At 39.9% G+C, this 13,312-nt stretch overlaps 1 protein-coding gene across 1 annotated transcript in view; it reads right to left on the bottom strand.

The window, feature by feature from the left end:
* Positions 1-13,312, bottom strand: part of dab1a (DAB adaptor protein 1a) — a 290,784-nt gene that overhangs the window by 97,220 nt on the left and 180,252 nt on the right. Inside the window, exon 4 of the mRNA XM_055642479.1 lies at positions 1,436-1,534. Within this exon, the coding sequence (XP_055498454.1) occupies positions 1,436-1,534 (99 nt within the window). The remainder of the gene's footprint in view (positions 1-1,435; positions 1,535-13,312) is intronic.

The raw sequence follows: 13,312 nt of genomic DNA, 5'->3' as shown, positions 1-13,312 counted from the left end.
CTCGGTATCCTATACTTGCTTTCTCTCCATACCCCCTGATCCCTTTAGCCACAAGGGCCACATCTAACTCCCTCTTAAATATAGCCAATTAACTGGCCCCAATTACATTCTGTGGCAGAGAATTCCAGAGATTCACCACTCTCTGTGTAAAAAATGTTTTTCTCATCTCAGTCCTAAAAGATTTCCCCTTTATCCTTAAACTGTGACCCCTTGTTCTGGACTTCCCCAACATCGGGAACAATCTTCCTGCATCTAGCCTGTCCAACCCCTTAAGAATTTTGTAAGTTTCTATAAGATCTCCCCTCAATCTTCTAAATTCTAGCGAGTACAAGCCGAGTCTATCCAGTCTTTTGAACAATTTGGATAAACTAGTACAATCATTTCAGGGATATTGAAAAAAATATTTTCTCATTTCAATTCAATATTTACTTTACAGCAAAACAGTTTTTTTACATTCTTAAACTTTATTATGCACAATCATTTTTCTTTCTCAGATTTCATAATTTCACATGGATTTAAATTATCAGTCGGTCTATGCAACTAGTTTATTGTGTGCACATGGTGACAGCATATGTGTGTGTGTATATATGTGTGTGTGTGTGTGTTGGTGTATGTGTGTGTGTGTGTGTGTGTGTGTGTGTGTGTGCGCGCGCACGCAAAAGTGTGCACAAGTGTGCACATGCACACATTTTGCAAAACAGAACCTGAACAAAGTTGTGATAAAATCTGGCGGAAATTATCAACTGATCCAATGTACACCAATAAAAGTTAATCTAAAGGGTTACTTTCAAATACTGTGGGACTAAAATAAATTCATACATAAACTTTTCTGATCAGCAAAGAAAAGGAAGATTCCTAATTATATTCCTACTTTTCTAAATTGGATTATATTTAAGAAACTCTCCTGAACTAATTCATTTCTTTGTACAAATTGCAACAAGAATAATTATTTGTACATATCGTAACAAAAATAATGTACAATAATGCACTGTGATGCCAGCTAACGATAACATGTCAATTCTGCAAAATCATTTGTAGATGCTCAGACATTCAATAATCAGTACATCGGGGATGCTGCCTGCCCCACTGAGTTACTCCAGAATTTTGTGTCTATCCTTGATTTAAACCAGCATCTGCAGTTCCTTCCTACTAAACTAATTTAGCACTGTTTTATGAAATACTTTGGATTATACTGACCCTTTAAACTGTTATGGATCACATAATCATTTCCTGTATACCCACTTTAATCGTGTGTCACCATTTGCCAATTGGAGCATGCTTGTAGAATGATGGTTACAAGCTGAATGTTTTTCTTTGAAGGAAAATGCAAGCAGCTCCTCTCAGGAATCACACTTCACTCACCCTTATGTCCCAAAATATTCAGGACTCCAAGCTAGAAATAATTTTAAAAAGTCAGATTTTGCTGGAAACTTACTCCTGTCTTTTCATCAAAGATTTTTATGCCTCCAAATGAAATGGTCAGAAAGATTCGCTGTTTGTGTTCTCCTTTCGAGCGTGCTGCAGCTGCAATTCCCTGTTGGGGGTAAAATAACATAAAGTAAGTGTCAATGAGAAAAAGCAAAGTTCAATCAAGCAGATCTTGGGTTTACATCTTACCAAGCACAGAAACATAACAAAAACACCACAGACTTCTGTCATTATTTCCTGTGTAGTTCAATTGATTCATGTATTCTGGTCCAATTATATTGCAGTTTTCATGTTGAAATGGAACCGTTTTCATTTGGTGTCAGAGCAAACCCCGGGGAATGAAATAACAGAACATCACATTTGGGCAGGCAGTAAATGTTGTTCTCAAAGAGGTCATCTCATGTCAGTTCATCTCCGGGAAGCTTAAAAATAAAATGTCTTATATTTTGTAAACAGGTTACTTGTGATCTTGGATAATAAACAGTAATGTTGTGATAATGAAAACAAGAACAAAATACATTTATTTAGCACTATCACATCTTTCAGAATATGGTTTTCCACAATGGCTTACTTCAAAGTGCACTAAATGTTACACTCACAATGGCGTGCACAAAATCCCATATGACTAACAACCAATTAATTTGTTTCATTATCAATTGAGGAGAGGAGGTCAGAAGAATTGCGCGATGAAGCTTAACCAGTTAGCCCAATGATACTAATTGCCACGTACCTAGGACCGTAAAATGCTTTGTTTTGCATACAACCTGGTAAATTCTTGGTAAACCCAGTAAAAACTTAGGACTTGGTTTACGTACATACAAAATAGAAGCAGCATTAGGTCATTTGACCCCTCTTGCTTGCTTTGCCATTCCATAAGATCACAGCTGATCTTTTACCTCAACATCATATTGCTGTGAAAAAATGCATAACCATTGACTCCCTCAAATATATAAAAATCTATCAATCTCTATCTTGAATATACTCAGACACTGAGCTGCCACGGCCCTCTTGGGAAGAGAATTATATATGTTCCCCACTGTGTGCAGAGGATTTGATTCTGTTGCTGGCTCCTTATTTTGAAACTGTGACTGCTGTTTATAAAGGGTGGTATTTCGCAGTATCTACACTACTGTGCATATCAATGAAATATCCTCTTACTCATTTAAACACCTGAGAGCACAGACCTTGGCTGTTTAATCCCACTTTGCACAACAAGGAATCAATATGGTGAAATTTGACTGCACTCCTCGCTCCCATGTCTATCCTTCCTTAGGTAGGGAGTCCAGAGTGGCACATCGTTCCAGAGTGACACAGCGTCCACATAACTGGAGCAAGGTGTCTCTATTCCTGTATTCACACTTTCTTGCACTAAAGGCCAACGTGCTATTTGTCTTCATTACTGCTGCAGGTTAACTTTCAATGACTCATGTACAAGGACACCTGGTCCCTCAAAACACCAACACCTTTCATTCTTTCAAATTTAAAATATATTTTGTGTTATTATTTTTCTCTCCCAGAGGAGATGTCCTCATTTTTTAAAATATTATATTCCATTTGACATGTCCTTATTTACCCGATCTCTTCTCGCCTCTCTGCATCCTCCTTATAATCTATAATTGCCACATGGCTATATATCACCAGCAACCTTGGCTAAATCACACCTGGTTTCCTGATTCAAACCATTAATATAGATTCTGAACAGCTGGGTGTCCAGCACCAGCATCCACTATTCACTGCCTCCTAACCTGAAAATAACACCTTTATTCCTACACTATGTTTTCTGTAACCAATCCTCAATTAAGGCCAGTATATTACCCCATCATGGTGTGCTTTAATTTTGCTTAAAAATCTCTTGTGCATTACCATAGGCCTGCTGAAATTTCAAATTCATCTTATCAATTGTTTTTTCGCTAACTATTTTGTTAATTACGACCTCAAACAATTTAGACAGATTTGTTAAATGTGTATTCACTTTCATCAATCCGCATTGACTTTGCCCAATGCTAGTTATTATTTTACCAACATTAAAGATCTTAGTGCCTCACTATTGCACTAAATCATCAACCTTCACTAGTGCTCAGTTCACTGGGAGACATTCCCTCTGTCATTTGTTCAAATCTCATTTCAAATATTCACAGCTGTGGCAAGGAACCTCAACGATCAGCATGTTGATATGTCAGAAAAAATATAGTGATATGCATTCAGGAGAAAAACAAAGTTGATGTTGAATAATTTAACGATCAGCCAAGAGAACCATTTATTTCCTCAACAACAATATTAACATTGTGATCTGTCTTTTCCTTTGTCACATATTCATGCAGCGTTATTTCTTTTGATGATTGATTCTTTACTTGTATGAAAAGTGAAGAAAATGACCAAAGATTGAAGTCCAATTGCACGACTGGGTAGAAATTATTCTCTGAACACAAACAGTCAATTCTCTTTTCGTCTTAGGTCATGTCCCCGATAAAGAGGATGGTGATATGATCTGCTTTGGTAAACTATGCCATGTCTATGCAGGCTGAGCATGTGTGATAGTTCAGAAAGGATCGCCTTGACACAAAGCAAGGACATAAAAGGATTTACCACTGCTGTACCTGTTAGCTCTTAATTTTGCTGTACATTAAAATGAACAGGGATAATCAATGAGCCGACAAGCAGACAAACAGAAAGCCCCACTCAGTCCAACTGAATAAAATTAACCTTCTGTTAAAAGCTTGGTATCAACCCAGTGTAAGAGGGTATGAAATGAAGGAAATTCAATAATATTATAATTGGTCTTCAAAATATAAATGGTTTACAAATTGGACCGTCTCCAACATAGGTGCCTTGCCACCATGTACTCTATATGATTCTGGTGGTACAATAAGCATGTTTAATGAAACCAGGTACAGGACGTCCATCTACGAGGTGTGCATGCCATATTTCTATCTAATTGTATAGCGCCAGGCACAGTTGCATTTCTCTACCACCTTTCATAGTTATCCATGGATAAAGTGCAGAAAATGAGTGAATGAAAGAGGTTGCTTACTTATCATCTGTGTATTATCTTATATTTTCTTAAAGAAACACCCTCAAGGCCATAAAGATTGAGGGTACAGTATAGAGATTAATTTCAAACACCTGTAATGGGTAACAGCACCTGACATTTTATTTATTTTTTGTTTAGTTTAGAGATACAGCTCGGAATCCGCACCAACCAGCGATCTCCACACACAAACACTACCCTAAACACACTAGGGACAATTTACACTTATATCAAGCCAATTTACCTACAAACCTGTATGGGAGAGTGGGAGGAAACCGAAGATCTCAGAGAAAACCCATGCGGTCACAGGGAGAACATACAAACTCCGTACAGACAGCACCCGTAGTCAGGATCGAACCCAGGTTTCTGGTGCTGCAAGCACTGTAAGACAGCAACTCTACCGCTGCACTACCATACCACCCTTGCACCAAAATCTGGTGGAACCAAAAAAAACTAAAAGGAAATGAGTAGCATTTCATTAAGACCTATGTCTGTACAGAGTAGGATGCGATTGTCATCTGTGCACTAACTGCAATCATAGTTGCGCTAGAGCTTTGAACTGATTTCTGCTCAAACTCATCTGCATACCTCTATACGCAGCACGACCTGGCAGCATTTTTGGAAATAATGACTTATTTGTGTACTCTTGCCATTTAAAAATATTCATAGATCAAATGCAGAAGTTACCTTATTAAACCAAACAGGATTCTGTGAGGCACAAAGTGCTGGAGTAACTCAGAGGGTCGGGCTGAGGAGAACATGGGCAAATGACGTTTTGGATCAGGACCATATTCCGTCTGATCAATTTGAAGAAGGGTCTCGACCCGAAACATTTCCTATCCATGTTTTCCAGAGATATTGCCCGATCTGCTTTGTCACTCCAGCACTTTGTGTCTTTTTTGGTAAACCAGCATCTGCAGCTCCCTGTATCTCAAGATTCAGAAGGATTGAAAGGGTGGGTATCCAACACGCTGGAGATTGGGGAACAAGGGGGCATAGACTCACGATAAAAGATTGTATACTTAGTATTGTAATAAGAATTTTTTTTTATTCAGAGGATTGCAAATCTTTGAAATGATCTATCACAAAGGGCTGTAGTGTTGTCTTGAGTACGATCAAAGCTGTGATTGTCTAAGCACAATAACAGCAGTTAGTCTGAAAATAGACACAAAATGCTGGAGTAACTCAGCGGGACAGGCAGCATCTCTGGAGAGAAGGATGAGTGACATTTCGGGTCGAGACCCTTCTTTTGACTAGTTAGGGATAAGGGAAACGAGAGGGAAAGACAAAGATGTAGAGTGATAAAGAACAATGAATGAAAGACATGCAAAAAAGTAACAATTAAAAAAGGAAACAGGCCATTGTTAGTTGTTTGTTGGGTGAAAATGAGAAGCTGGTGCAACTTGGGTGGGGGAGGGAATGCCAGGGTTACTTGAAGTTAGAGAAATCAATATTTATACCACTGGGCTGCAAGCGAAATATGATGCAGCAGTTAGTCATACAGGCCCAGTAACCCTGGTTCAATCCTGATGTTGGGTGCTGTTTGTGGACATTCCCCTTGGTGCTCCAGTTTATTCCCAATTCCTAAAGACATGCCGGATGTTTAAATGACCACTGTACATTGCTCCTAGTATAGCCGGGTGAGAATCAGGGAGGACTTGACAGAGACATGAGTGAGAAAGACCCACAGAGATAAACAGTGGGAGAATGAGATTGACGTTCTATGGCCTGCATAGGCTGGGTGGGCTGAATGGCCTTCTTCTATGCTGTACGAAAATATGAGATATGAAATGCAATAATGGTTACCAAGGGAATAGAAACATAGAAAATAGGTGCAGGAGCCTGCACCGTCATTCAATATGATCATGGCTGATCATCCAACTCAGTATCCTGTACCTGCCTTCTCTCCATACCCCCTGATACCTTTAGCCACAAGGGCCACATCTAACCCCCTCTTAAATATAGCCAATGAACTGGCCTCAACTCCCTTCTGTGGCAGAGAAATCCAGAGATTCACCACTCTCTGTGTGAAAAATGAGAGGATATGGTGAACTGAACAAGGTACATGCTCAACCATGGCACAGTCTTCAGAGGATACACAATCTTCTCCAGCTGCTAATGCTTTTGATCTCACGAGTGGTGCAATTTTATGTGTATAGATGAAAACAGGGAGAACACAAAATCAAGCGATTTTGATGCTTGTCTCTAACTATGCAAAACCATTTACTAGTTTAATTGGTGTATGTCAGTCAGTTTCTATAAGGCCCACAAACAATTGAAGTTAGAGGAAAAGTAGCACTTTGATTAATTTATAATAGCCAAAAATGTCTCAATTTTCTGTTGTTTGGGCTAGGTAGTTCAACTGCCATCCACTACTTCATTACAAGAGCTGACATATTTTACAAAAATGTTCCATTTTTGAAACATAAATCTCAATGATAGGAAATAGAATTCACATTGGAATTTAAACCTTCAAAAGAAAAGCATTATTAATTTCTTGATTTTGTCATGAAACTGGATTGTCACATTAATAATACATGTGAAATACATTACTGAAATCGAATGTTGTTCCAATTTGCACTGTTTGACATTTTAATTCAATTTGTTTCATCAAACTAATATAGTTCCTATTTATCTGTGTTACCCTGACAATTCAAATAAGCAATCAACTTATATTTTGTCTTTGAGCTATGCAGACACTGTAGATTGCTACCAATTGACCAGAGGTCGCAGATAGATCCTGCATTTATTTCTCCCTGTCTGCACAATACCTGAGGAATATAGATATTGAATAAAATGAATACAGCAAAAGTAACCTAATTTAAAAGGCCATGCCCTCGTGTTTTCATTGGATGAATAATTGCCAGGAATTACTTTTTATTCTCCCTTTGAAAAATGATGTGAATTATTGGCTTATGAGGTAAAAATAATTAAAAATCAGGTTGAGCAATAATGAGACTCATCTCTCCAGAGATTGTAATCTGTTTCCAAGAAAATGTAATATTGACAGCATGCTTAAGTAGCAGGTCGATGCCATACAAATTGTTAGGATACAACACTAAGGATTCAACAGTTATAGCCATGCTGGCAGATGACAAACGTGTGCCTCAGGATGTACAGGCAAATGGACTGTAGGGCCTTTGTCAGTGACAAATAACTCATCTGTGCCTCTTAGAAAGAGTTCCATAGAACTTCCTATCTGTGGAATAAAAGAAAACCTTTGATAGACACAAAATGCTGGAGTAACTCAGCAGGACAGGCAGCTTCTGGAGAGAAGGAATGGGTGATGTTTTGGGTCAAAACCCTTCTTCAAGCCCTTCTTCCAAAGGAAAAACTTTGTTATGTATTCATTGATATCAGGGATATAGATTTAAGTTTATCTGAAAAATTGAGACTTTAGATGCATGAAGTATCAGCCTAAGTCACGTGCTCAACTTCTGATTGTGTTTGGAGTCGGGATCTACTGAATCGGGGGCAAGGGTTGAACCCTTGGGTTGGTTGTGTCACATCATTAGTGTGCAGCTATTTGAGTAATAAACCACCTGAATAACGGGCAGGCTATATTTAGCTCCTTCGTTCATTTTGAATCCCATTGAAAGTACTTAGAGACCAAATGACTGATGATTATTTTTCATTAGACCATATCCATGGTGTGGTGTTCAGATGTTTGGAACAGTTTGTGTGGTGAGTGAAGCAAATGTGGTGGTTCCTCTGTGGATATGAGGTCAGGTTTTGTCAGGGCAAGGGATAGTCCCAATAGACAAATTATTATTCCACTTGATGCAACAAAACTAATTACACAAAATTACTAATTCCAACCATCCTCTTTCTTATTGTGATGAGAAATGGTTAAAACCCCAGTATTACCATTAAAGGGGGTTTTAACCATATTCCTGACAAATTTCTAACAATGTAGGAACATTTCCAACAAAATTTAACACCCTAAAAAGGGGACTACTGTTAGGTGCAGACCCCAAGTGATTTGGTGCCACAGTGGCACAGCGAGTAGAACAGTTTCCTCACAGTGCCAGAGACACACCTTCAATCCTAACCTTGGGGTCTGTCTGTGTAGCGTTTGAACATTCACCCAATGACCATATGGATTTATTTTGGTTGCTTTGGTTTGCTCCCACATTGTAAAGACATGGTAAGTTAGTTGGCCATTGTAAATTGTCCCTGATGTGTACATGAGAGGTTGATTCTGAGGGAAGTTGATGAGAATGTGGAGAAAATAAAAAAATAGATGAAGGCAGAATTAGTGTAAATAGGTAGTTGTTGGTCAGCATAGAGTTTGTAGGCCATGGGCCTGTTTCCTTATTGTATCACTCCATGACTTTATGACTGATTGTTCATCCATGGCTGGTACAGGTCTGTGAATTTGTTGAACTTGAGCAAACTGGAAAGAAAAGTTCATGCAATATGTAAAAATGCCAAATATTATATAAATTTTCCCAATACATAAAATGTGCACCCGAAAATCATCAGTCATAGGAGCAGAATTAGGCCATTTGGCTAATTAAGTTTGCTCTGCTTTTCAACCATGGCAACCATTTAACCCCATTCTCCTGCCTCCTTCCTATAGCCTTTGACACCTCTAATCAAGAACTTATCAATCTCTGCTTCAAAAATAACCAATGACTTGGCCTCCACAGCTTTCTATAGCAATTAATTCCACAGATTCAACACCGTCTGGCTAAAGAAGTTCCTCCTCATTTCCACTCTCAAGGTACATCCTTATATTCTGAGGCTGTGCCCTCTGGTCATAAACTCTTCCACTACTGTAGACATCCTTTCCACATCCACTGTCTAGGCCTTTCATTATCCGATAGGTTTCAATAAGATTGCCCCCCATCCTTCTAAACTCCAGTGAGTACAGGCCCAGAGCCATCAAATGCTCCTCAAATGTTAACCCAATCATCCCGTAAACCTCTCTGGACCCTCTCCAAAGCCAGCACATCCTTCCTCAGACATTGAGCCCAAAACTGTTCTCGATATTCCAAACATGGCCTGACCAGCATCTTATACATCCTTGCTCCCATAGCTTTGGAATATGTCGAACAATCTTAATATCAGTTAATTGGTATTCCTCATCAAGAGTCAAGAGAGTTTTACTGTCATGTGTCTCAGATAGGACAATGAAATTCTTGCTTGCTGCAGCACAACAGAATATTGTAAGCATAATACAGAACAGTTCAGTGTGTCTATATACCATAGACCGTACGTCATACCATATCATATAACTATTAAAACTCTCTTTGTTAGTTTGTTTGTTTGTTTGGTTGGTTGTCAGTCATATCTCCTCCAAAACCCGACGCAGTAACGGAGACATTTTTACATATTCCGGTAGAGATTTACCTCATGAATTAAAAAATCTCCTCATCTGAAAATTTGATTAATTATTTCCTGAGTTTTTTTTTACTAAAATTGTTTCAAAATATAACAGAGTCTGAAGCGAGCTGCATGACGTCACAATGCCTTTGCTCCTCACGACCAGCTGCGCAGTCAATTCAATGCACAGCCAGTTACGTGGATTGAAGCCCGTGAACACGTGATCAAGTCGTCCAGCGCACTCTGCTGGGCTTCTTGAGTTTCAACTACATGGTGGTGGAGGTCGTTATTGCAGAAAGAACGGGCAAGTTCTGCAGATCCCGAGGTCACTGGAGGTCACCGAAGGTCACCGGCTTGCTTTTGAAGAACTCGCCCGGCCACGCCGCTCGCAAGACCTTTCAAAGCACTTCATCACCACAGACTTTAGTGCCACTGGTCGACAGTCATTGAGGCACGTCACCTTGCTCTTCTTAGGCACCGGTATTATTGATGCCCTTTTAAAGCAGGTGGGAACCTCAGACCTCAGAAGTGAGAGGTTGAAAATGTCCACAAAAACTCCAGCCAGTTGGTCCGCACACGTTTTTAGAACATGATCTAGCTAATTATAAAATTGCATTAACTTTCTCCTTTCTTTGCAGAACATTGCATTAAAGAAAATTAATTATATATTTGCAGCATTCTATGGTTTTACACTATGACTACAAGCCAAAATTATACTCTGTTCAATGTCATGCCAGTAAGGTTAACATTTCAGAAGCCTGAATCAATAACTAAGGTTGGTCACTTCTTATCTATGCTCATCTTCTTTTCCCTATCTGAACACGGCTGCTCGATTGGTGGGTGCAGTTGTCTACATGGCAGAAGATAGACACAAAATGCTGGAGTAACTCAGAGGGACAGGCAGCATCTCTGGAGAGGAGGAATGAGTGACGTTTCAGGTCGAGGTCCTTCTTCAGACTATATGGCTATCTGTCTTCATTTGGCCTGGCCTGTACATCCTCAGGTACTCGTATTAAGTGAATGCTCCCTTTGATATTTAAACGGATATGGCATTGTGTCAGTTCTTTGTAGCAGGTGCAGCTGCTCTTGGCTGACGGTTGGCAATAGACGGAACTGATGGGATTTCTGTGGGAGGGAAATGAATTGTGCCCCGAATACTTGTGCTTCCTGTTCAAATGGCAGTGAAATAATTCCTTTTTAATGTTCAGAAAGGCTGCAGCCAGTGTGAGTAACACCAAAGATTAATTGAAAAGTCAACATTGCAGTGAGAGGACTTGTTGCTTACTGGTGATATTTCTGCAGAAATCATAGCTTTAGCTGCCTCGTGAGAATATAAAGCAGAGGCGCAGCATAACGCCTGATGCTGGGAGACAGTAAGGTGCAGAAAGTGAATGGGGTAGATAGGAACTGCTAATGCTGGTTTAAATCGAAGAATGATAGCATTTGTGTCTATCTATAGAAAGTGAATGGGGTCAGGTGGGCTGAGTTTCAGACACAACAGGTAGCAGGTGAAGGCAGCAGTGTCTGTTGATAGACACAAACTGCTGGGGTAACTCAGCAGGTGAGACGACATCTCTGGAGAAAAGGAATAGGTTTACATTTCAGGTGGCGACCCTCCTTCTTCTTCAGTCTGTCCCGTGAACAAGGAATGGACACTGCATGAAGATAGCCAAACTTCCCAATGTGGTATTGGCTTTGCCATCTTGTCATTTATCTTTACCAGCATCCAACCATCTGATAGGCACTGCCACAGGCTGATAGGGTCACTTTGGCCCCAGTGCTTACACCAGATGGATCTTTCTGATCCCACAGATAGATCACATTCCTGCCTTTGGTCAGCTTGCAGTCAATTGCCCAAATTCATCCACATTGGTTAGCCCTCAGAAAATACCATGACAGCATAATCCATTTAAAGTTGACTGCTTTCCCGGTGCTATACTAATTAATTTTGGCCAGAGTACCCACCGTAAGAAAATCCACCGTAATTCTACATGTCAGTGATGCTAGGCTTCTTATAATCTTTGAACTAAACCTCTCAAAGAGACGTCAGAATACAGTGAGAATACAGCTGAATACAGTCCACTACCTCTTTCAAAGAGCAATAAATTTAGTCTCACTCACCTGCTCATATTCTCAAGTTCACTAGTTATAGGGGTAGAATTAGACCATTCGGACAATCGAGTCTATTCCGTGTTTTCAATCATGGCTGATCTATACCTCCTAATCCCGTTTTCCATGTTTCTCCCCATAATAACCTGTTCTAATCAAGAATTTGTCTTTCTCTGCCTTAAAAACATCTACTGACTTGGCCTCCACAGCCCTCTGTGGCAATGAGTTCCACAGATTAACAACCCTCTGCCTATATTTTGCATGCTTGAATACTTTCCCCCCCCACAGTCTGATTACATGACTCCCTTCTGAAGTCCATGGTGGAATCTCTATTCACCACTCTGTTAAACAGTACTGTCTAAATCAGCGTTTCTCAACTGGGTTCCCCAGAACACTAGGGTTCCGTGAAAGGTCGCTAGGGGTTCCGAGAGAAATAGTTATAAATAGGCTAATCATATGTAAATGCATTTTTGAGATATTTTTGTGTATAATTTTATATTCGTAATTTTGTTATACATGTACGGCATATTTAGTGACGTCTATTTAGCATATTTAGCGACATCATATTCAGCAACGTCTATAAGGTGCCAGTGTGAAACGGCCTTTAGTGGTCAGTGGACAGGAGCTGTACGCAAACTTCCTCATGCTCAAAGATGAAAGTACTCATGAAAATCCACTTCTTTCACCATTCTTTTTCATTCCTTTTCCAAAATACATCCTCTTTGGCTCAACAACTTTTCCTTCATTTTTGTGATCATGCAGATCTATTCATGTCATCAATGCAAAAGTTTAAGATTCACAAAGTTAAAAATATTTTTGAGTGATCTATTGTCATGTTTGGCCTCAGCTTTGCATTTCTCCTGTTACCAAATAAGGCGTTGTTGTTGTCACAGTTGTGGTCAAATGAGACACGGTACAGTGGGTTTGTGGCTCAATATGTCTGGATCGAGTTGTCAGTGGAGTGGACTGTTGGAGGCCCTGCAGCAGCCTGGGGGTTGATTGGATCAGGCAGCACTCTAAGAGGGCCAGCGTGCAGATTGGAATGCAGCCTGCATTGGCACCGAATGGATCAGTGGTGGAGGACACCAACAGCATCTTCTGACCAGGCTGACCACTGCAGATCCAACCCAGTGCCACCGCCAGGACAATGAGCCTTGTTGGCCAGGATAACCATCCCCATTTTTACCAACTTTGAACTTGAAGGATAAAAGATAGGGCGCTGGAAATGTGGCAACTCTTGTGCACTGCCTCATTGCATTCAACTATTCTTACACTCTTGTATTTAATTCTGTATTGCACGATTTTTACTGAACTGCATGGAAAAAAAGGAATTTCACTGTACCTAGAAACATGTGACAATACAGTATCATTGATTTCCTCCAGCATCGGTGCACAGTGTCAGCAGTACGTACCATCTAG

Source organism: Leucoraja erinacea, chromosome 10 (assembly GCF_028641065.1).
Source record: "Leucoraja erinacea ecotype New England chromosome 10, Leri_hhj_1, whole genome shotgun sequence".
Lineage (NCBI taxonomy): Eukaryota > Metazoa > Chordata > Chondrichthyes > Rajiformes > Rajidae > Leucoraja > Leucoraja erinaceus.
Note: the sequence above shows the minus strand (reverse complement) of the source record. Positions and strands in the feature narration are given on the sequence as shown.